The sequence below is a fragment of the Phalacrocorax aristotelis genome, chromosome 3 (assembly GCF_949628215.1).
Source record: "Phalacrocorax aristotelis chromosome 3, bGulAri2.1, whole genome shotgun sequence".
Taxonomy (NCBI): Eukaryota; Metazoa; Chordata; class Aves; order Suliformes; family Phalacrocoracidae; genus Phalacrocorax; species Phalacrocorax aristotelis.
Window position 1 is genome coordinate 78,846,597 of NC_134278.1, and position 23,320 is coordinate 78,869,916.

The 23,320-nt window shown below is 42.9% G+C and overlaps 1 protein-coding gene across 4 annotated transcripts in view; it reads left to right on the forward strand.

Moving 5' to 3' along the window:
* The window catches only part of SPTBN1 (spectrin beta, non-erythrocytic 1), a 137,737-nt gene that overhangs the window by 71,002 nt on the left and 43,415 nt on the right, over positions 1-23,320 (forward strand). For all 4 annotated transcript variants that reach the window (XM_075088103.1, XM_075088102.1, XM_075088101.1 and 1 more), the window contains 7 exons: positions 11,669-11,820; positions 17,487-17,660; positions 18,934-19,025; positions 20,130-20,210; positions 21,012-21,127; positions 22,140-22,252; positions 22,889-23,076. In XM_075088103.1, the coding sequence (XP_074944204.1) occupies positions 11,669-11,820; positions 17,487-17,660; positions 18,934-19,025; positions 20,130-20,210; positions 21,012-21,127; positions 22,140-22,252; positions 22,889-23,076 (916 nt within the window). The remainder of the gene's footprint in view (positions 1-11,668; positions 11,821-17,486; positions 17,661-18,933; positions 19,026-20,129; positions 20,211-21,011; positions 21,128-22,139; positions 22,253-22,888; positions 23,077-23,320) is intronic.

Here is a 23,320-nt window from a genome sequence, read left to right on the forward strand (position 1 = left end):
GGAATTATTTTTAATGACGTTAATATTACATTAACAGGCAATTGGGAGCATTAATCAGACAACTTTCAGAAGTTCTTGTGCTGTTTCCTTTATTAATTGCCGTATTTCATAGTCTGTTTTTTTGTTTTGTTTTTTAAAAAACAATCATCACTGTTTCAGATTTTGAGGGAGGGGAAAGCCCAGAATGCAGAGTCCATGTGCAATGTGATCAAGGAGGCATCAGTGAAATTACTTTGAGGAGCGTTTGGATGCTTCTTACATTGATTATGCTGAGCTGATGATGTTTGGCACTTAATTTTCTCAGTGTCCTTAAAAATGAACGAAAGTGGGTGAAGGTAAATTATTGGGAGCTCTCATGGATAACTTCAGCAGAAGCCGCACCTTTGTACCCATGGAGAGCTTTTCAGTTTGCATAGTCAGTGCATTACACAATCCGTACAACTGACAAGTCCACTTTTAAGACTAGAAAAACAGGTGATGTTTCTGGATGAAGATACATATTTAAGGAGTTCAAAGTATAATTTTAACCACCTAATTCCTTCAAATTTACGTCACCTTTTAAATCTCAGATCTTCAAGAGTTTCAAAGGGCTTTTTTTCTGGTACTGCTTTGAAAGTTATTACATGGATGGGAAATGCTGTGCTGGAGAGGTATCTTCCCCCCCCCCCCCTTGCATAACTCCAAAGGCTAAAATGGTTTTGCTCAAACATGGCACACTGTCCCACAAAAGCAGATCAGTAAATGAACTTTGGATTGGAATCAAACAGACCAGCAGGAAAATTTTGAGGGGAGGAATTAGAATGTATGTGCAACTTGTTAGTACCTCAGAAGTCCCAAGAAAGCAGGTACAACATGGAAATAAAGTTGTTGTTATGATTTTTTTTTAATTACCACATGGATTTTGTAAAAAAGTACTTCAATATACAGAGTGACTGATAGGGGTGTGTGTGTATTAAAGTTTACATTGTGGTTCAGTTTTCTGCAGCTTTTCTTAAGCAGCTAACAGGTGAAGGCATCCGTTCTGCCAGTCTCAAAAGACAACAACTTCAGGACTTCAGCTGGAGCCCTGCGTGATGGTTTTGCAGATTAGAGCCAGAGAAGATTAGGGATTTTTCCTCTAATGCTTCTTATTAGCAGTTTGTTTCAAATCTCATTAAAATTAATTCATTTTTAAAACTCCCTTCTCAGAAATAACTGCATGTTATAAATACCATGGTTCCTTCAGTTATACAAGTAACATTTATTGTAATCTACAATATTTTTATTGCTGTTACTGATTCAGCTTTCAACTTTTAGATTTAGCTTAGAGCTCAGGCTTGCTGAGGCATGGCCTGGCTTACCTGTGGTGTTACTGCTTTTATTCAGCAACCTGTCAGTGCAGCATAGTGCACCTGACTCTGCAGTACAGCATGCAGCTAACAACAGTAAATTATTGTGTGACCATGGAAACTGGATGAACTAAATACATTGTTCAGAAAGGCTATGAACTCAGCTATTTTTAATCCCTGATCAGTGCAGTGGTTGTTTAAATACATGTTCTTCCACTTAAAATATTTCTGTGATAATGAAAATTATAATTTAACAGCAATTAATTATAATAATATCTCTTTGCACTGAGATCTAATATTTTGAAAGGATTAAATGCATTCATCATAGACTTATTTTCTATTCATGCTTTTCTGTCATTAAAGTGAAATTAGATTTAAACATGAAGCCAAGAAAGGTTTAGCATTTCTTCTATTCTTCATTCTGATTGCAATGAGTTTTTAAAGAAGCATGGTCAAAACATACCACAGCTTCGACTTTTCTCTCCATGTGATGTCTCAACTTGTGCCTCAGATGAAAGAAAAAGTCCCACAGCTCTCTGAAATCCCTCAATGGGATTCCATGGGAATACTAGCAGTTCAGTCTTCCAGCCTATTCTTGTTTAAGCTTGCTAAAATTCATAGAATCACAGAATAGTTTAGATGGGGAGTTTATTTGGTCCAGCACACCTGCTCAAAGCTGGGTCAACTTCAGAGTTAGATCAGGTTGCTTAGGGATTTGTCCTGTTGCGATTTGAATATCCCTAAGGTTGGAGATCCTGCAGCCAGGGGGGGAATCTGTGGTGTCTGAACACCCTGACAGTGACAGCTTTCTTCTTGATAACCCATCAGAATTGCCCTTACTTGGCTACATCCAGGCTTGCAACCACCAGGAGACCACCAGGTCTCCTTCCTCCAGGGTGGTGCTATGCCACTGTAAGCTTCTGTCTGCAGTGCCTGGGTTTGCTCTCTAAGAGATCGATTTCAGAATCCATTTTTCTGTCTTCACGGTTACTGCTGAGTGCTGCTGCCCATCCCTTGCTGACTCATCGCTGTTAACAGTTACAATTTCGTATTTCCAAATACCTAGATAAGGAGGATCCCAGTCTGGTCACATAGTTGGATTGTAGAAATTGCCAGTAGTCTTGGGTGAGAACTGTTGCATTACCTGCAGCTGCAGAGAAGAGGGAAGAGTGCTGAAAGGGAAAGAGAACAACAGGAATCACTTTTTCATTCTGCTGGGTTTGCTGAACACGGGAAGAAATAAGATGGACCGTACATAGTGCAGTACCTGGCATGTTCTCTGCCTGTGCCAAGCCTTGCGCTCACCCTTGCGAACACAGCTAATCGGACAGTGGTTTGGGCAAGCCTGGAAAACAACAGCACTGCCCCCTCCCAAAACTCCTGGCACTTCCCTGCATTATGCTCATAATGTTTTTTAAAGGAAATTGCAAAGACCCCATAAGATTGTGTGTACTTGAAATAGTGCGGTGACCTCAGGTTTTCATTGTTCTTCTGTGGGAATTTCACAGTCAGTGTCCTGGGACAGGCCGATGCTTTTTCCAGGCTCTTTTTAATGAAGTGATTTGTCTCTTACGCAAAGGGAAAAAGTGGCAACAAGTGTAAACCACTAAAGTCAAATCAGCCGTAAGGCATTTCTGTCCTTTATGTTCAGTGCTGACAACACTGAGGTATTTTTCATGCCGTTTTTGAAAGGAGGTCTGTTTGAACTCTGTATTGCACGCTCATTAGGCTGTAAGGTTATTCCTTTATTCAACTCCACTTTTTCTATTTTGCTGTAAAAACAGTTTTGTAACATCTTTCTCCAAACACATTTGGGAGATCAGGCCTTCATCCTCTTGAACGTTTTTCTCATAAGGAACTTCAGTAATGTGAGTGATTATATTGAAACCAGGGCAGATGATGGTGTTTAAAGCTGACGACGGGTGTAGGTGTTTCCAAGAGCAGCACTTAAAAGTGTTAAACCATTTTGATAATCTACCAGAATGGTTGCATTCCTGTCGCTGCTTCGCATTTTATACAGAAAAACAAGAAGTCAGCTGGTATCCTAGAGTACCAGAAAAAACCAAACCTGAATGGTTAATGTTTATGAAACAGGCTGTGTGTGGCATGGTGTTTTCCATGGCAGGGAGCTGGTCGTGATGTGGGAGATACTTAACACATTTTTGTGTTCCAGTTTTCCTGAAGTTAAACAAGCAGTTCCCATAGCTTGCACCAACGGAGGGAGAGCAGAGCACATATTCTCTCTAAATCTGCTGAAATATGCCCTCTTTGTCTTCTGAATTAAAAAAAAAAAATAAAATAGGCAGAGTTCTTCCACCAGTTTAATCTGTTAAACCCAGATGACTTTTTTTGTTTCATTTATGTGCTGTGGGAGACTTCACAACAACTTTTTGCAGATGAACATGATCATTCTTCTACATGAGTCTGAAAGTGGCTTTCAGGAGGCTTATTTTTGTATTGCTGACACCAAAAAGCCGTAAACTCTGCGTAAAAATAAAGGCAGTGAAGGGACCTGCCCTTCCACACCCTGTAGCGCTTGGCTGGCTACGGGACATTGTTCTGTGCATCATTTTATTGTGTGAGTGAGGTTTAGTGACATCAAAGAGAGAAAGCAGCAGAATTGTTTTTTCCACATGCTTCATTATGTAGCTTTCCCTTTTTTCTTTTCAGAGCATTTTCAGCAGTGAAAGTAGTCACATGCTGTAATGTTTAGTAGAGAAGGGTAGATATTTAATAGGATTTAGAAGCTGGCTGGAGCTTCCTAGTAAAAGAGAATGGATTGCTGAACACACCCCTGACTTCTGAACAATAGTCTCTGTGTAGCAGAGTCGGGAAAGCAGCAAGGATTTTGCTCCTAATGAAAATCACCAGCTAAACACAGCATGAACAAAATCACCTCGTTGCTTTGTCATCTTTCACATTTGCATTCAAGTTCTTGTCTAAGTCATGTCTGAGCATGTAAAAGGTTTGGCATAATCTCACCATTTTTGATGGGGAACTCACACCACGGATTACTTTGTGCCATAAAATAACCATAACAAATACATCCTACTTGCATCAAAACCCTCAGCTGCAGTCATTCCTCTGTGTTAAACTGTCTGCAAGATTGAACTAAAAATGAAGGAGATGCCTTTATTTTTTTAAAGTTCACCTGTTGTTTCTAAGCATCGGACCCATGTGTATCGTGGTCTCTGTAGATGATGTGTGTGAGTTTGACTTCCGGCAGGTTTCATTCTGGGTTGTTGCTTGCCTCTGCACGTGTGTGTTATGGAGTTCTGTCTTCTACGTTGAACTAGTTTTTTCCCCATTTTCTTCAACTCCTATTTTCAGTCGTGACCCATTACCTGCAGCTAGAGAAAAGCAGCATCCGCTGTTCAGTCTTATTGCCCTTCTACAGAAGGGCATTCAGTGGCGGGACACTCGAACGTTAAGAGAAACTAGTTTTATTTCCTTTTCTGCACAGACACCTAATAGTCCATCTCCTAACTTCTATCATTTTCTTCCCTGTTGATCGATTCCAATGTATTTTAATTTAGACTCTCTGCCTGACTGTGCATGCTTATGCATTGTTCTCTCTGGGCTTCTTATTGCCACACGTACTAATACAGTGCATACTGGGACCATGTGAAAAGACCATCATTTCATGAGTGTTTATCCAGGCAGATGTTTCTTTCCTCAGCTGATCCGGTACAGATAGACAGCAGTGCGTTTTTCCCCTCTGGGTTATATTTAGTGTTGCATCAGTTGACTGATTCGTGTTGCCACACAACCCCACCGGCAGGGTGGAGTCCTGCTGGGCTGTCAGGAGCGCCCAAAACCCGACCTCGGCCTCCCTCCCCGGCGCAGATCGCAGGCCAGGGCTGCTGGTAGTCCCTGGTGCTTCTCTGAGTATGCAGCCCTTGGTTTGGACAGGAGATTTAAGGACCAGGAGCCACCAGCGTTGTTCTTTTCTCAAGATGCTACTGGGGTGGAGAGCAAAGGAGCTCTTCCTTGGTCCTGTCAGATCTGCTGAGGGGTCTGCATACCGGCCTCAGGGCCAGGTACAGTGGAGTTATTTTGTACCAGCCTGTGCTCAGGCCTGTCTGAAACAACAGAGGTTAGACCTCTATTAGAATTATTTTGTTTTCAGTATTGGTCTTCTGTTACTATAACAAATGGTGTAGATTGTTGCAGTACACGCATTCGTGTTGTTTCCTGATAAAATCTTGTCTGATCACAACATTCTAGTCCCAGCAGCTGATCTGACATTCTCTTGGGCATCTTTCTCAATTTAAAAGCTTTCAAGCACAGCTGGAATTTATGAAACTGTGAATATTACTGGCTATTTAACTCCATATCCTCACATCTACGAGAAAACACAGAGTGATATCCTGCACCCTGAACACTTTCAGTAATGGGAATGTTGTCCTGTGAAAGGAAGGTCTGTTTTCTCTGAGCATGGTTAACCTACATTATGATCTGGGCATTCTGGGGAGCTGTGGATACTGGATACCAGCAGAAGGGGTCTGCTTGGAGCAGCGCTCAGCTGATCTCTGAGCCAGCATGCTTAGCGATGCTTCGTGTAGGGTGCACACTGGCTGCGTTTGTTGCTATAGTGAAAAAGTAAAACTTTTAAGCCAGAAAAATTACTTTCAGCACGGAAATCAAAAAAGATGTAAACCTGCAGGAGACGGCTTTTGGAGTTGGGGATTAAAGCTCATCCTTAGTTCGCCTTGCTTGAGGTATTGGAGGGATCCACAAATATTTGTAATATATAGAGCTTGGCAGGGAGGATTTCAGTGCCTCTGAAGGCTGGGCTGTCCCGAGGCGGCTGTGCTCATACTGAGTGCCCTGCAGCAATCCTAGACACCTTTCAGCTTCCCTTTTGTGCTCTAATTTCTGTTTTCTTCAGTAGGGTTTCAGCTCCTCTGAGAGCACCTCCTTTGCTGTTTATCTGGTCGGGCGCGGAGGCCTTTGCAGTCAAGGGGCTGGCAGTAGCTGTTGCACGCTCAAAGTCATCTTACCTGTGCTGGCCTGGCAGCAGTGTGTGCCAAACATACTTGCTGTTCAGTTTGAAATGGATTCAAGGTCAGTTTGTTGAAAATGTGGTTTGACCGGTATGGAAGGGCGCAGATTGTCTTCAAGCCGTTTTTAGAAAACAAGCAGCCGCACAGGTAACCTTTGCCACAGGAGCAGTTAGCACTGCGGTCATGCAAAGGGGCTGGGGCTGATAACGCTTTCTGGCATGTGGGAGTAGCAAATGGGTCACGGGGGGCCCATGTTTCTCTCAGATGACTCCTGCAGCCGTGCATTTTCCACGGCAGTTATTTAAGACAAATTCCCCATTATTCTGGCACAGCCCTATTGAGTTCACACAGCGGAGTTGAGTGTGTGACAGGGGGAGGATGGCGTATGCAACCCCTGTCCTGCTGTCCCGCACTGGGGATTCAGCGACTGACACTCCCAGCTCTGGCCTTTCACGAAGTTAACTACATTTTGTTGGTTTTTTTTTTTTTCTCATGCAATTAGTAGAGGAAGAAATTACTCTTCTCAAACAGAGAAGGGGCTAGATGCCTGCTTGTGATCCCATCCAGCTCTGGTTTATGCCAATTTCAGTATACAAACTCCAGTTTATTTACTAAACTTCTAAACAAAGTCAGTCCTTGATTTATTACTATCACAGAGCTGGGGTTTGCAAGCTGCTGTCTGGTAGTAGTATTGTCGGGAGGGGGGTTCCGCATAAAGGAAATTTCCTTCCCAGTGTTGCTTCAAGATAAGTTGGATTCTCTGTTATCAATAGTGCTGTTAGAGCAGCTTCCGTTTTCCTGCTGTGCATGTTTTGCATGTTGCGCATTTCTCTTTACCCTTGGGAAACAAATGTTTTCACAAGCTGTAGGACACTTGGAGCTCCACCCATATCCTCTAGTTTTAATTAAATCTTCAAAATCTAAAAATGTGTTTTTAAAAGTATGAAGGACATTTGTCAAAACGATCACATGAGATTCAGAAATAGCACTTCAGGGCCCTTCGCTGATGTTAAATCCCTGGTGTCATCACTCATGGATGCACCTGGCCCTTAGCATGTAGCATTTTATGCAGCACCGCATGGTAAGAGTGATAGCTGTGTGCTTAGTCGAACTGTCAGAGCTGTAAGTACCGCTTTTCTGTATGTATGTTTCTTTCTCTGAAACTTATAACCAAAATTGATTGGTTTTAATTCTCTGCATGTTTCAACGTGAAGCCCCAGAGCAGAAAAATACAGTTTATCAGTTTGAAAGGGTTGGTAAAAGCGTTGCAAAAACCTGCAGTCATTATGAAACACCATGTAGAAATAACCAGGAGAGGTTTTAACATGACCAGCCCCAGCCACGCAACTTTCCAAATGGGCTTGTTTTGCTTTCCCACATTGTGGGAGTGTGACAGGAGTTAAATGATGCAGGGGTAAGAATGGCTGCGCCTTCTCCCTTCTGGCGTTTCTATCGCTAATAGTGTCAATGGGGAATTGGAGAGCTGTGCTCCGCCTGTGACAAGTGCACGATAAAGAGTGGCCTTCCTGGGTGACCGGCCCATTAGAGACTGAAAGAGCTGCTGTGTCTGTCTGGTGACATTTTTCTGAGATAAGTTGCCAGTTGTCCCCAAAAGCTGGCAGTGAGCAGGTGGGGGCCTGGCCCTTGTGCAGTGCCGCAGGGTTTTCCCACAGGGCTGGAGGCTGCACCCAGGGTTCTCACTGCTTTTGGCTGTTCTTGCTGTGAATCAGAGGATGGGAGGAGAGATGGAAAGAAAACTAAAAGCTGTTAAAGGCTACAGCAATGAAGTTGCCCAGACACATGTGAAGAGCCAACAGTACGCTCAGCATGTGGAGTTAGTGCTGAAACCATCACAGCTGTGGTCTCAGTAGAGATTTTCACCCTATTTTTATCTGGCAGGGCAAGTGGGGAGGAGGATGGTGGTGCAGAGGATGGGTGGGGATCACGTGAGAGCGAGCACAGGACGGGTGTGGAGGTGAGGACTCAAAAACTCACGGAGCCCTTCAACCTCTCACTGTAAACAGGAAATCAAGGACCACAGAGAGAGAGACAGAGGAAACGGGAAGGCAGAAAGGGAGAGGCAGCAACTGTGTTTGAACTGTACTAAAGAAAACACACATAACAGCACCAAGCATCAGCTACCAAAGCACAGAGGGCCTCCAGCTAGATGGGGAGAGCCTGTAGGCTGTTCCTGCACCCTCCTTCACTGATAATTCCATGCGCTTAAGGATGCTGAGGAAACACAGAAGAATAAGAGTCACCGGAACTTTCTCAGGTTTTTTCCCCTGAATCCCCACTGCCTGAAGAACACAATTCCACGTCCTCTTTTAGGGCCACCAGTAGAGCTGGGGTGGGGAAGACTTTCTGGGAGACTGACCCCTTGACCACGTCGGCGCTGTCCGCAGGAGGGACCTGTCTTCTCCCACCTGAAAGGGCTGCCTGGAGCTGGCTGATCTGTTGACTTGCTATGACTTGCTTTCAACAACAGACGATCCTAAGCTAGTATCAATTTATACGACGACACCAACGTTTTCACAACCTGACTTGGAATGTCACTGTATTTCCCGTGTCATGTTTTTAATCTGTTCAAAATTAGGCTCTGACCCCTCATCTTCTTTTATTAAAACCACATGGATGTTCTTTTCCCACCCATTACTTTTACCGTAATCCCAAATTGGGAGGATTGTTAACCCCGTAACTTTTGACCAAAGATTTTTTTTTAATGGATGGATTCATGATGACATTTGATAGCTCTTTTGCTTTACATAATATTTTCTGTATCCAGCTTTATTTTTAGGATCCTGTACATCCATATTTCTCTTTGGATGAATGTAACAACAGGGATCTCTGAATGTTGTGCTCCTGTATAGAGACTATGGTGATTAAATAAAAAAACTTGCTGAGCTGTTTTGGGGCTTGTTCAAGCTGGTGAAGGGAGATGTGGTATTTTCTATTGGAATTTTCTTAAAAAGCACCAACTATTGCAAGGTTTTTCTTCTGTGACTCATTTGAAAAAATACTTCAACTAAAAGTATGGATTACTGGACAAGCAGATATGCAGATCCAGCATTCCCAGGAACTTGCTATAAACAGTTCATAAAATATATATTTAAGGTTCGTAGATGCTATATTTAAAACATTACTTGGATAGACAACTATTTCCACTAGTCAGATGCATTGGGTCTTTTCTTCTTTGATCCAAGATTGAACAAGCTATGTTGTTACACCACAACATGGTTAGCAGATGCTGAAGCTTTTGACTACAACAGCAATATTTATTTTTCCAGTATGGCCTTGCTGCAACCATGTTTGTGCTAATGAGCTGGCCGTTCTCCTGTTCGCACAGTGCTTATTAATGATATCAGCAGCACGGGGCTCCGCTGTGCATGGTGATGTCCTGGCAGTAAAGGGCACATGCATCGTGTGGTGTTTGCGGTGGTGGTGCAGGGCCGGGGGCAGAGGTTTTGGCGGCCGGGGGGGCCCCGGCTGCTGCTTTTGAGAAACTGCAGTTGGCTCGTCTTGGTGCACTGGAAAGCAAGCCACGGTTATTGCTGATTTCCTGTTCACTTCCTATATCTTAGCAATCCTCTGCTTCATACAGAGTGAGGACAAACAAGAGTAACGCAAACTGTCAATTCATTAAAAGCATATTGACGTTTTACCACAAAACCCACCTTATACATCTTTCCAAGCCCTGTTTTTTAATTTCACATCTTATAGATAGGTAAAAGCTGTTACAACTGGGACAGTTTCAGTGCATTAGCTTTGGTTGCATCCTACCACATGAGTGGCAAGATTAAACTCAGAAATACATGGGAGGAACTGAAATCTTGGGGTGGAGTTTATGTAATTGGGCAAACCGCCACTGAAGTGCTGCTGTGCTCTCCCACTCCTTGTCAGATTCCTCCTCCTTACCACCATTCTACTATATGCTTTATTTTCTTACTATAGATTTTTTTCCCTTATTGTTTCCCAACTTTCTGTCCTCTTCAGCCTCAGCTTCTCTATCACTCCTTGTCACCAAGAACAGGTTTTTGCTGCTGTCCCCAAGGTCCTGTGGGTATGGAGGATGTAACTGGTTATGAACATGCTGGAATTGTGCCCCCGCCACGCTGTGCTGCCCAGGAAGGGAGCACGTCCTTCCTTTCGAAGGACAGCAACCTGGGTAATCAGGTTTAAACTCTGCGTTGATCTGCACAATCATTAACGTTTTCAGCGTTTCAAACAAGGTACCCTGAGTTTTCAGGGCTGGACATGTTACCTTTGGGTTTAGGTTTTACCAGTCTTCGTGTCCTGTTTCTGAACATGCCAACAACTCTGAAGAGTCTGATGGGAAGCTTAGATGCTCAGCTGCTTGGAAAAGCAGACCACTTTCATTTGTATTTCTAATTATGGACTTGGGAGTCCAAGTTTGAACACCTGTGTTTTGACAAATTTCATCCGTAGTAGTTCCCAGCCCATTGAAATGACTTTTTGCTAACAAGGAAGGGCTTCATCCAAAGCCCTTGGCAAAAGAATCTAACCACAAAGATGTATAATATTTTCTGTCTGATAGTTCTCGGCTTGGCAGATAGCTGTTTAGGAGTTTCTGAATTAATGTGGACTGTGGTGAGCCTGTGCATTCAGAGAGCTCTCATAACCTCTGTTTTCATGTATAAACAGTTATGAAAGACTCTGGGAAGGGAAGGTGGAAAGAACCTATTTTTCTATGGCTTTAAATAAATCTAAGTCTACTTCAAACACGCAGTTACAGAAAAGTTCATCTTGACATTGTGTAAATACAGTTACAAACATTGAATCTGCAAATAAATATTGTAATGAGAAGAGAAAAAAGTAAATGGGAAGCTTTGGTCTCTGCTCTCTTTTGTACCTATCGTAAACCAAAGTGACTTCTGATATTTCAGGGGATCTGTTGTGGATTTATGTGTGTATTTGAGAGCAGAAGTTGGCCCATTCTTCCAGTGGTGGAGGATAACTCTTGATCAAATTACTGGAGAGTGATGAGTCCAAAGTGGCTTTTATATTGTAGCTCTACAACAGACCCTTCACACCTTGAGAAAGCTGCTTACTGAGCAGCAAGTAGGTCTGCAATCTATAGTTCAAATTTATTCTGTAGAGAGTAACTCAGTAAAATTCCCACTGACTGTAGAAAATATTATAAAAATAGGAAGAAAGGTGGATTTTTCAGTGAAAAATCCCCATTTCTTCAATGATTCTGCTAAGAAGACAAGCCCTACCTTTAATTTAATATTAGACATGTTTGAACATCCTATTTTCATCTAGGTACACGAACTGCGATTTATTTTGAGTAACATTGTGTTGTTTTCCTAACAGATGAACGTGAGGCAGTTCAGAAGAAGACTTTCACAAAGTGGGTTAATTCTCACTTGGCACGCGTATCATGCAGAATCACAGATCTGTACACTGACCTTCGCGATGGAAGGATGCTCATCAAACTTCTGGAAGTTCTTTCAGGAGAGAGACTTGTAAGTCTTCATTAATATTCATTGTAGGTTTTTTGTTTTGGTTTTGGGTGGATTTTGGTGAATCCTTGGCTCAACTGAAGTACAGCAAAACTGAGTCCACAGGGTTCAGCACTGCAAATGTCTTTTTACGTATTAAAGAAGAAAAGAAGAGGTCTGTTGCTTCAGCTGGATCCAAACACCACTGGAATATCTTCCTATTGGCTTCAGTAGGAATTAAAGGAAGCCTCCTTCAAAGGGTCCCCGCTGGTGAGATGCTGAGTGCTTCCAGCAACATAGTCCCTGCTCCTGCATCTGACAGGCATGGAGCACTGAATATTCTCCAGCCCCTTAGACCCTCTAGGTAACGGTGAATTAGATGTGCTGATGTTCCCTGGCACTGTGGCCAGCTGGCCTGTTTCTGTGCTAGCAGACACAGCTGCCGGATGCAGGTGGCTGTGCACAGGCTGCCTGCCGGCCCGAGACCTGGAATATCCCTTCTCCCTTGCCTGGAGTGTGCTGGGGGATTGTGGAGGTCAGTTGGTTGGAGAGGGCCACGTCCACCCTGGAAAGCATTGCAGTGGTTTTGGCCATGGTGCTAATCGTACCCCGCTGCTCAGGAATGCTCCTAGGTGTACTTAATTTTACTAGGGTGGGTAAGGCTTGGATTTTCTTTGGTCAGGGGGATATCTAAAATGAATTCAAATAAATGGGCAAATTCTTTATTTGGGTGTGCTGAGAGAGTCCCTTGATAGAAGCACAAGGGAGTGGTGAGTAAGAAAGTCCCTGTAGTGAAAAATGCTCTGCATGACAGGAAAACTGGGTGTCAGGAAATAGCTGGGTATCAGTTTTTCCTTCAGTTCCTTAAATGATGGCTGTGCTCTTAGCTACCTAATTTAAAACAATCTTTTCAAAGAAATACGGGTCTTTAGCTAAGACCTAAGGCTAGATGAGGATGCGACTGTGTAATCGCTTGTCATCAAGCACTCCTATTAATGGAAACTCTGTGGCTTCAGACTCTGGTTAATGAGTTGAACATATGGCCCACAGGGTAGTGCCTATACAGTAAGGCAAGAGAGGGAGCTTTCGAAATGGATCTGTGAGGATAAGGAAGCTCTGATGTGCATAGGAGTACCCTGTGTGGATATAGGCATCGTGTGGATGGAGGTAACTAATCTCTGTTTGTCAGGTACAGTTTGCTGAAAACATGTTTCTCTCTATGCCAAATCACTCATTTCGAGGTATTGGGTTTGACGTTTGCACTGTAGGCAGCAGATGTTATTCATACAGAAATAACTGAGACCAACACTGGAGGATTCAGACAGCAACTGTTTAAATTCAGACCTCTGTTTAAATCTTCGTACCTGCCTGCCAAGATTTGACTTTCAGTGTCAAATAGCAGTGGTGAAGCTCAGACCAGTTGTGTGACTCTTGCTGCGTGATTCATTTACATTTTTCACTCCAGGTTTTGAAAAATGCAAACAGAGCTTACGCAGCTGCTTGGGTGAGGAGGGTGCAGGAGCCACCCGGTGAGAATGCTGGATATGCACTTGCATCATCGTTTGTGTATCGCATTGGCAGCTGCCAGCGCCACCGCAAATTCTTTTTGTAGCTTCGTTATCTCAGGATGGAGGACAGCAGTCTCTGTTTGAACAGTACATTCCACTACACCTTCCTCTGCAAACAAAAATACAGATAACGCAATGCACTAAACCTTGAGACAATTACACACACCAAAAATATTACAGGAGGATTGGCACGTAGCATCCACTTGCTGACATTCTCCAGCCTTTTTGGAATTTATTTTAGCTGGTATTGGTTAAGTTCTGACATCCCCATGACACCTAAGCAGAAATCTAAAGGCAGTATCTTATGCAGAAACCTTAAAATCAAGACAAGAAACATCAAATGGTAAGAAAGCAATAAATGCAGAAACTAGCCTAGATGATTATTTTAATATGGTGTGTTTACTGAAGCAATGAAACAAACAGGAGTTGTTTTCTCACTTTTAAAACTGGGATTCAGATTCTGGAGCTGGAGCTGTACGCCTGTGGAACAGAGTCTGGTATTTAGGATACTAGTCAGGGAAGTGGGACTGTTCTTTGCCCTCAGAAAGACCTCCAGCCTCATTTGCACAAATCCTGCATTTTTCAAAAGCTGTTGTGATTTTTTGATGATGAAAACCCAGCGTCCTTGAAGGTGTGTTGGAGAAACTCAAAATGAGAGCATCCAATAAGGGCAACATCTACGTCTTTGTTCAGCTTGATTCTTAATCCTAGTGTTTAGTCCAGGCCTTACTACATAAGGTCCTCTGTGTACAGCACAGGATTTGGAGAGAAAATGATAGCATGCAATAGTCTCACTGAGCAAAGAGAAAAAGAATTCAGACAGTATGAAAAGACAGTTGTAATTTTGTTTTCACACAGTTAATCAGTTCTCCCAAACAGAAAAATAAAGCTGAGAATTGTTTTCAGCATAAAATTAAGCATTTAGCTCAGTTTCTTCCATAACTATATAAAAGATTAGTAAATTCCGTACAATTCCTGGATGCTCAAAGGTCAAACTGTTTAAGCAGTTTCTCTGTAGTGAGTTCTGTCATGTTTTCTGTTGGAAAAGGGAGGATTTTTGATGTAAAACGTTTTCCTGATAATGTGAGTGGGAAGACTCTGAGTTTAGGTAAATACAATAAAGCATTCAGCATGCTTTCCTTCCCTCTGGTTAATTTCTGGATCTGTGTTAGCCCGGTGAAAGTCATGTCTCACTGAGTCTCATCTTGAGGCTGTGCAAGAGAGTGTGGCAAGCGCAGCCACACCTTGTACAAACCGGACTCAGACGCCTCTTCCTCTTTTTGTTGCAGAGCAGTAGGTTAAACTGTATGGCCTGCCAGTGCGGAGGGGCAGAAAAATTGCTCCTTCTGTCTTCTCGGGGTGCTCGCCATTTTTGTTGGCCAGGTGGCACTGTTCTCATCCATACAGAAATTTGGAGTGCCTTCTCAGACTATGAATAAGCCATAGTTCGAGCAGCCCTAGATGACACTGCTAATAAGTTGTTACAGCCCCGATAAGGAATTTCTGAGCCAGAAAGTGCACCCCAGTACTGGTGCACTAGGAAAATATGTCAGCCTTCTCCTGCTCTATAGGGAGCAGTGCCCTGTTCAGGTTTACTGTGTGGCATTGTGTTTGTGGCAGAAAAAAACCCTACCAGCACTGAAGGTTATATTTCCCGGATTCTTAATCGGAGACTATGTTGTCATACAGGGTGTGGGTGGGCTCAGGAGGCCTCAGGAACTAAATAAAACATCTAATGTGAATGGTATTAACTTGGTCACCTTGGTGTTTTGAGCTTCTGAGAGCAGAAAAAGAGCTTTTAAAACCATTTTCTGCCCAATGACTTGAGGCTTTGGAGGCAGTGCAGTTACTGCTTAGGTAAGTGAGAAGGGCCACGTTAAGGCAGGGCGACAGAGTCAGGTCTGCCATTGATGCTTAGAAATGGCCACAGGAACATCAGGATAAAACTGAGCACACCTTGAATGAACTGATCTCGGGTACTCAGGTGTGGCAGTGGGCTGGAGCCAGTTGTGGGCCAGGCAGCTGCTGGGTGCAGTCTCGCCTCTGCCTTCCCCTGCAGCTGGGCGCTCCCTCTCCCGCCCTGGGAACAGCACTCCTGCCTGTATTTTGCAAGATTAAATTAAACCTGTGCTCCAGCGTACCACGCTCCTGGGTGACTGATGGTGCCACTAAAAGGATGGATCCCAGATACTCCCTGCTGATGGCAAGGGATCTCTGTTGGTTTCAGCCAGTTGTGTCACCTCACTCTTACAATCATAGAATCATTACATTTGGAAAAGACCTCTAGGACTGTCAAATCCAACTGTCAACCCAACACCCCCATGCCTCCTAAACCATGCCCTGAAGTGCCATGTCTACACGTCTTTTGAATACCTCCAGGGATGGTGAATCCACCACCTCTCTGGGCAGCCTGTTCCAATGCCTGACCACTCCTTCAGTAAAGAAATTTTTCCTAATATCCAACCTAAACCTCCCCTGATGCAGCTTGGAGCCGTTTCCTCTCGTTCTATTGCTAGTGACCTGGGAGAAGAGACCAACACCCACCTCACTGCAGCCTCCTTGCAGGTAGTTGTAGAGAGCGAGGTGGTCTCCCCTCAGCCTCCTCTTCTCCAGACTAAACAACCCCAGTTCCCTCAACCTCTCCTCATAAGACTTGTTTTCCAGACCCTTCACCAGCTTCATTGCCCTTCTTTGGACATGCTCCAGCATCTCAGTGTCCTTCTTGTGCTGAGGTGTCCAAAACTTGCTCCTGCTTATGCTATGGCTCTTCACCCTGTATCGGCAGCATTTGGGGTGTATGTGCATAGGGTGTACGTGCAATTTGTGCCTCTTCGGAGGGACTTTTACACCGCAAAGCAGTGGCAGGTTCCTGGAAATTTTTGCCCTTGCTGGGACTTATGGGTTGACTTTCTCTGCATCATTACCTGGCCTCTGGAGGAGAACCGTGCTAACTGAAAGCTGAAGTGAAACTAATGACCTCGGGGCTTGATGTGTCCTGAAGGGCATCTTTCTAGCGAGTGTTTCATCTTTATGACACACTGTTATATAGGCTGCTGTTTCTAGGGACTGTAATATGGCTCCGGCTGAAACTCTTCCCCTTGAATGCAGTCTGAGGCAAGGATTTTGCCTGAGATATTTCCACGGCCAGTTAATTACGTTCACTGCAGAAAACAAGGAAATTATGTCAATTAGTAGTTTAGCTGAGTACCTTTGGTGACATCTCAGTGAACACTGAACAGGCTATTCGGCTGTAATCCTTATCTGCAGAACAAAGTTGCTTTAATTTTATTCAGTTTTATGGCAGACCTCTATATGCTGTTATGTTCGTGGCTTTTTTCATTTGTGCTCGGCCTTCAGAAGGTTGTGTTACGTTGGTGTGGCTAATTTTTTTGGTATTGTTTTTATTTTCTTTTCCTCTGAAGAAATTGTTTGGAATAAATCTCCTCTGTTATTTTCTTACTATTTATCCAACAGACCAAAAAAAAAAAAAAAGCAACAGCATTTCTTTCTCAAGGAGTTTTATTGAGTAGCTTACAGTCCAAATCCAAGCTTCCTTTTTGGAGAGCATGTATCTGTACTTACAGATACTCGCTGGAGTGCTTATTAGTAATTCCCTCTGTTGCCTGCGTATGTCAGTTACCAGTTTGTTTCATATTTTTATCTTTCCAGAATCTTTTTTTTTTTAAGTGTGGAAGAAGTTGTACTGGAGAAAAAAAAAGCATTCTGGGAAAATGTAACAGGTGTGGCATGAACCTAACAAAATAGTTTATCTTCTAGCTAGTGAATTAGTATACTAGGCAGAAGAAAATGAAGGAAGTAAGCAGGCAAAATACTTTGAAAAGCAGATTAAATTGGTTCCTAGTGCGTGCGGCTCAGGTGTAGGACGTTGGCGTTTCCACCACGGGTTTGACACGTGCTACTATTAGCCTTGTGAAAATGCGCTGTAAGGTGCAAGGAGGGGTTTCGTCTACTGAATTTGAAGAATAAATGCGTACAGCATTGCTGGATGGGAGTGGACAACATGGTGACTCACCTGCCTGGACTGAGGAGTTAACAAGTACTTTTTTTCCCCCCCTTCTGCCTACAGTAATACATGTTTTTCTTCTCCCTTTTACCTTTTAGCCTAAACCAACTAAGGGAAGGATGCGCATCCATTGCCTGGAGAATGTTGATAAAGCCCTCCAGTTCCTGAAAGAGCAAAGAGTGCACCTAGAAAACATGGGATCTCATGATATTGTGGATGGGAATCACAGGCTGACACTTGGCCTTATTTGGACTATTATCCTGAGATTCCAGGTAAAGACATATACATAAATAGATACATTCATGTGTGAGTGTTCCATACTTGTTCGTAATATACTTCACTGTGCTTTTTCAGAGTGGAGTGCTCCCAGACTCTCTGAGTTGATGGGGGTGAGAAGTGCTTAGCATCTGGCAGGACGTGCTCCGGAGCTGTGGGGAGAGGATAAATTAGTCTTCGTGCTGCTGCTGATCTGTAGTGGCAGCCAATGGGAGTTTCCTGTGTGGAGAGTGATAGGGTTTTATTTTTAAATTATTAATAAATATGAAGCTCCAGTCATAGATTTATACAGTCTTGTAGATCTAGGATGAAATGCTACCCTCAGCTGCTCTTCAGCTTTCTGGTGATTAACATGGCTGACTGCACTGAAGTGAGTTAAGGGCGCCCACAGGAATTGTTTTAGTGTCCCAGCCAAAGGCTGAGAGTTCTTGTTTTCCAGCAAGTTGCATGTTGGTCTTTGCCCTCTGTTCAAAAAGGCTGGAAAGTCCTTTTGCAGAAAGGATAATAAATTTGTATAATAAATATTTACTAAACTTAACATACTCTTAATTTTGGTGTTGCTCAGTGTTTTCCTGATGTGAAAGTGTCTGCCTAACTTTCAGTATTAGCAGTGGAACTTGGCTGAAGCTACAATACTCTTTTTAAAAAAAGCAGTGAATATATCCATAAAATCAGATGTATTTGTCCGTATGAAATAAAAAGTGTTTTCCTTTTTACCCCTTTATCTTTTTCATCCTTTTAAAAATCGGATAATAGTCTAGAATCTCAACTCTATGGTTGTGACGCTGCTAAGGACAAACACTATTTCCTCCAAACTTGAAGTTCCAAAACCATTTTCTCGTATGAAACTCCTGGTTAGCTTTTGCCTGTGGGTCCCCTCAGGGGGAGCCTTACTTGCTGCACCCCCTGGGCTCCACTGAGCTGGGTGTGCTCAGCATCTGGCAGGAGACACCTCACAGGGTGAAACCATAAATCCTGTGTAGGGCAGGGTTTGTCTTGATAGCTGGAAATAAATTTTCTCATGAAGTTTAAACTGTTTTGTCAATGGGCTAAACAAAGTGTAATCCTCCAGTAAAATAAGGGCAGATGAAGCTTTCTTCTGACAGGGATGCTCTTAATTGAGGAAAAGCATTCACCTACTTTCACCCTGCCTGTCAATGTAGATTTCCTGTGTTACTTGAATTCTGACATAATTCCTTTCATCTTTTCAAAAAAAGCAAACAATATGTTTTCTCAGAGAAATATTTAAAATTTTTGTGTTAATTTTAGATCCAAGATATCAGTGTTGAAACTGAGGATAACAAGGAGAAGAAATCTGCTAAAGATGCTTTGCTGTTGTGGTGCCAGATGAAGACAGCTGGGTGAGTGCGGATTAAGTGATTATATCTAAAGCTCTTACAGCATTTTGATTTGATATTTCATGAAATAGTCTTAAATGGGCAAACAAGAGAAGTGAATTGATGTTTACAAGTCAGAAAATTCTAATGTATTATATTAATGCTGTGTGATAAACATGCCAATCTGACAACCCATGAATATATAGTAATATGCTGACTCTTTTTCACCCTATTCTGAAGAAATAACGATGCTTCAGATGTTTGCTACCAACTTTTTCCTCTTGCCATATATATGGAAATATTTCCAAATTGTCTCTCTGATACTGAGCTTCTTGCGTAATTAAATATCCATTTGTAGAAATTCAGTATGTTTCCCCCATGAAACTTGGATGTCCCTGTGATGACTTGGGGCACTTCAGCGTTATTCTAATGGTACTTCATCTTCTCTTTCCAAGAGCTCTTATGGAAGTGGTTTGAGAGCAGCCTGAAATTTTTGGAGACTTGCAAAATACCCAGATCACCAAACAAATTAATTTTGTATCTGTATACCCATGGGGCACAGAGATGGCTGTCGTATGTGACAGTGACTAGGGTCAGGCCTTGAAGATGCCCTGGGAGAGCAGACAATTTCAAGGAAAACTTAATGTATCACTGCTCCTGTGGCACCTGCAGCCATCAGGTTTTACTCCACTCTGTTCCTCCAGCTGTTCCTGTTCTTCACTTGAACTTGATATTTTGAGTACCTGAAAATAATTCTTTGCCAGCAGCTAAATCAAGAACAGGTCTTAGACTTGCAGGGGTTTGAAACCTCCCAGGCTGCAGGTCAGGCAGCAAGTTACAAAATCGTAGCTTCAAGTGATTACCTGGAAGTTCATTTAGAGCCTTTCTCTGGACTGCATATCAGTTCTGCAGGGTTTACAGGAGTAACTGAGGTGCACTTACCTCTAGTGTCAGTCTCTGATTAGAAAGCAGTTACGATGATAGATTGTCCATCGTAGGATGGTAATATCCCACCCTTAGGTTTACGATAAATGTGTCACTCCAGCAACTAGATTTTAGTGACACAGTGTGCAGAGCTGCAGCAGGGATGCTGTATTGATTGCTCTCTCTGTTTTTTTGTTCTGTCAGTTACCCCAATGTCAACATTCACAACTTCACAACAAGCTGGAGGGACGGGATGGCTTTCAATGCACTAATTCATAAGCACAGGTATGTGTGGGTAAATGTCTTTGTGGATTTTGAAAGCTTGGACTGTTGCAGTGTGCACTGAGTTTTGCAGTTACCTTGCAGTTTGACTTTAAAATCCGTGGAGAGGAGAAAGTTGAAGAATTGCTGAGAGTTTTACAGCAACTTGGCTTGTGTTAGAGCTTTATGGCTCGCACAGTCACTGTGAGCTCATCTGGGCAACAGCTTCTCACATCACAAGTGAAAACAGGTTGCGTTTGGTTTCAATAGAATAAATTATACATGTGATTGTTTTGGTTTGTGACTGACCAGATTGAAAGAAAGGTTTTTGTACCTTACTGAGTAACTGGTGATTGGGTCTGGTCACCTAGATTTTGGGGGCGGGAGGGGGACACACAACAGCAGCCTGGAGGGGAGAGAAATCCCTGCGCAGGGATGGCAAAATCTGGCGCTAGACTTGGACGTCACTGGGCATGTTGCTTGTTTCCATGCTCGGGTGAAGCTACTGGGGCAGCTCGCGCACTTAAATGGGCATGAGGAGAGGCTGCATGACCACAACTTTGTTCCTTTCTTTTCCAGGTCACCTTTATCTCTGGTAAACTATCCTCTGTTTTCTGCCATGGGCTAGGCTCTGCCATGGCATGTGTAGGCATTGCTTCATTCCTTTAATAGTGCTGTTGAAATGCACAGGGCTACTGGGCAAGCAAAACCTAGGCAGCACAAGGGGCCAGGTTTCCTGAGGATTGCAGATTTTAGTTCATTTGTTCATTTGAGGGTGGCTGCACTGTTCTGTGGGAAATCTAAAGAATTTTCCATCCTGTCTAGGCCTGATCTGATTGATTTTGACAAGCTGAAGAAATCAAATGCACACTACAATCTGCAGAATGCTTTTAACCTTGCAGAGCAACACCTTGGTCTTACTAAGCTCCTGGACCCCGAGGGTAAGAATTCCTGCAGTTTCAGCACTTCACGCTCTTTGTGGGCTCTTTTCTCCCAGCCTTCCTTGTTGCAAGGCACAGCTTTTAGTGATAGCTTTTTGTGTTAAAGAGAAGCTGGACGCTGCTGACTCATCTGGTGATACAGCCAGAGAGGGAAGGAGAGAATGCAAGATGTCTCCTGCGGAGGACTGAGCAGCAGTAGCACAAGACCCCTTAATCCTGTGTTTATTTTCCCCCATCTGAGAAGATCACGGGACTTGCCATGTATACATAAAATCATTCCAGTTAGAGGCATCCTTCTGATCTGCTCTGAGAAACACTTTCTGTGAGCTGGAAGATGAATGATGTGGATTTCAGCAAATAGTTAGCAGCTTCTTTTGCGGACTGTCAGTGAGTTTTAGACTGTGCTTTCATGCAAGTGTGCAAGCTCATCCATATTGGAAGGCATGCTCACGATGCTAGGACAACAAGGGCAAATAGAGGCTATGTGTTGGGCGAGTTTCTTCTTGCTTTTTTCCCAGTGCCTCAGAATTGCTGCAGGAAAAGAAATAATTTGTTTTCCATCTGTATCTCTGGACAGATGTACAATTAGGTTTGAATTCCTCTCTCCAAATACTGATATAGTATCGAAGTTCTCAATTAACAGTAGTTCTGTCAACTCTGACAGACACTGGAGAAGTTACTCGGCCGTGCACAAGCTGTGGCAAACCCGGAGCCTGACTCTAAGACCCAAGGGCCCCTAGCCCACAGACACGTGCGTTAACCACTGTCCGCACTAAAACAGAGATAAAGGAGCACTTCTTAGCGACAGAGTTAAAAACTGTACAACAGCAAGTAATCCAGAACCAGTTGAAAGCTGCTAAATTTATTTCTGATTAGGACACAAATTTTACGAGCTGAACTGCCACTGAACCCATATCTCTGCCTCTTAAATGTGTCCTTGTTGCATTATTAGCTTTGTTGTTTTAACCCATACACCCTCAGTATGCTAAGACAACTCTTGTTTGGTTTGCAGATATCAGTGTTGATCATCCTGATGAAAAGTCAATCATCACCTATGTGGTGACATATTACCACTACTTCTCCAAGATGAAAGCTTTAGCTGTTGAAGGAAAACGTATTGGAAAGGTTTGCAAGTTCAAACTGTAAATTGTTACAAAGCGGTTGAAATCTTCCTGACTTTTTTTTCCCCTCCCTCCTAGGTGTTAGATTTTGCAAGTCCACTGTATGGTAGTTTTTAGTTTTTCTTTTGAACATGTTTTGAATGTTAAATATTCCCATATGACTGTGAGGAGTAGTAAATTTCCAGCTGCCTTGTATTAGAAAACATTTGGCTGGTGTTTTATTTTTACTTGTAATTTTGTATCATTGCTGCTTTTCCTTTCTCATTAACTAGCTGCTCCTCACCCTCTGGGTCCTCAGTCTCTTCTGGAGTCCAGAAAAGTCCCTCCTTTAAAAAATGTGTAGTCATTCTCTGCCCTTTGGCCACGTTGCCCCCATCTTTACAGCTGGCAGACTGAACGTGAATCCTTTTGTGAGCCGCGGTGGCTCTGCCCCTCTATTGCCACGGGATAATGGGAATTCACTGCTGAAAAATGCAAAGCCCTCATTCCTCAGAGATCCCAGCCCCTGTGGTGCTCAGGAGTGAGTGGTCTGATTCATAAGTCAAGTCTCTGAATGGTTTCTTTTATGTAGTTTGTTGGATTTAAATGACTGAAGAGCGCTACCCTTGTTATTCATGTTATATTGTGTTGCTTGTTGCAGGTGCTTGACAATGCCATTGAAACGGAGAAAATGATTGAAAAATACGAATCCCTGGCATCCGACCTTCTTGAGTGGATTGAGCAAACCATTATCATCCTCAACAATCGCAAATTTGCCAACTCACTAGTTGGCGTGCAACAGCAGCTACAGGCATTCAACACTTATCGCACAGTAGAGAAACCACCCAAGTAATTTTAATCTTAGCTTAAAACAACAGTGGTCTTGTTTTGTTTAGTCAATCATGGATTAAAAAAAAAACAAAAAAACACACACACAAAAAAAAACCAAAAAACAAACACATCCAAGTAATTTTAACCTTGGCTTAAGAATTTATTTTCCTGAACAAACCCAGATATCATATTTATAATTGGCACACATTATTACTTGGGGCGTGTTTGTTTTATGCTTATTCAATGTACAGATAATAACAAC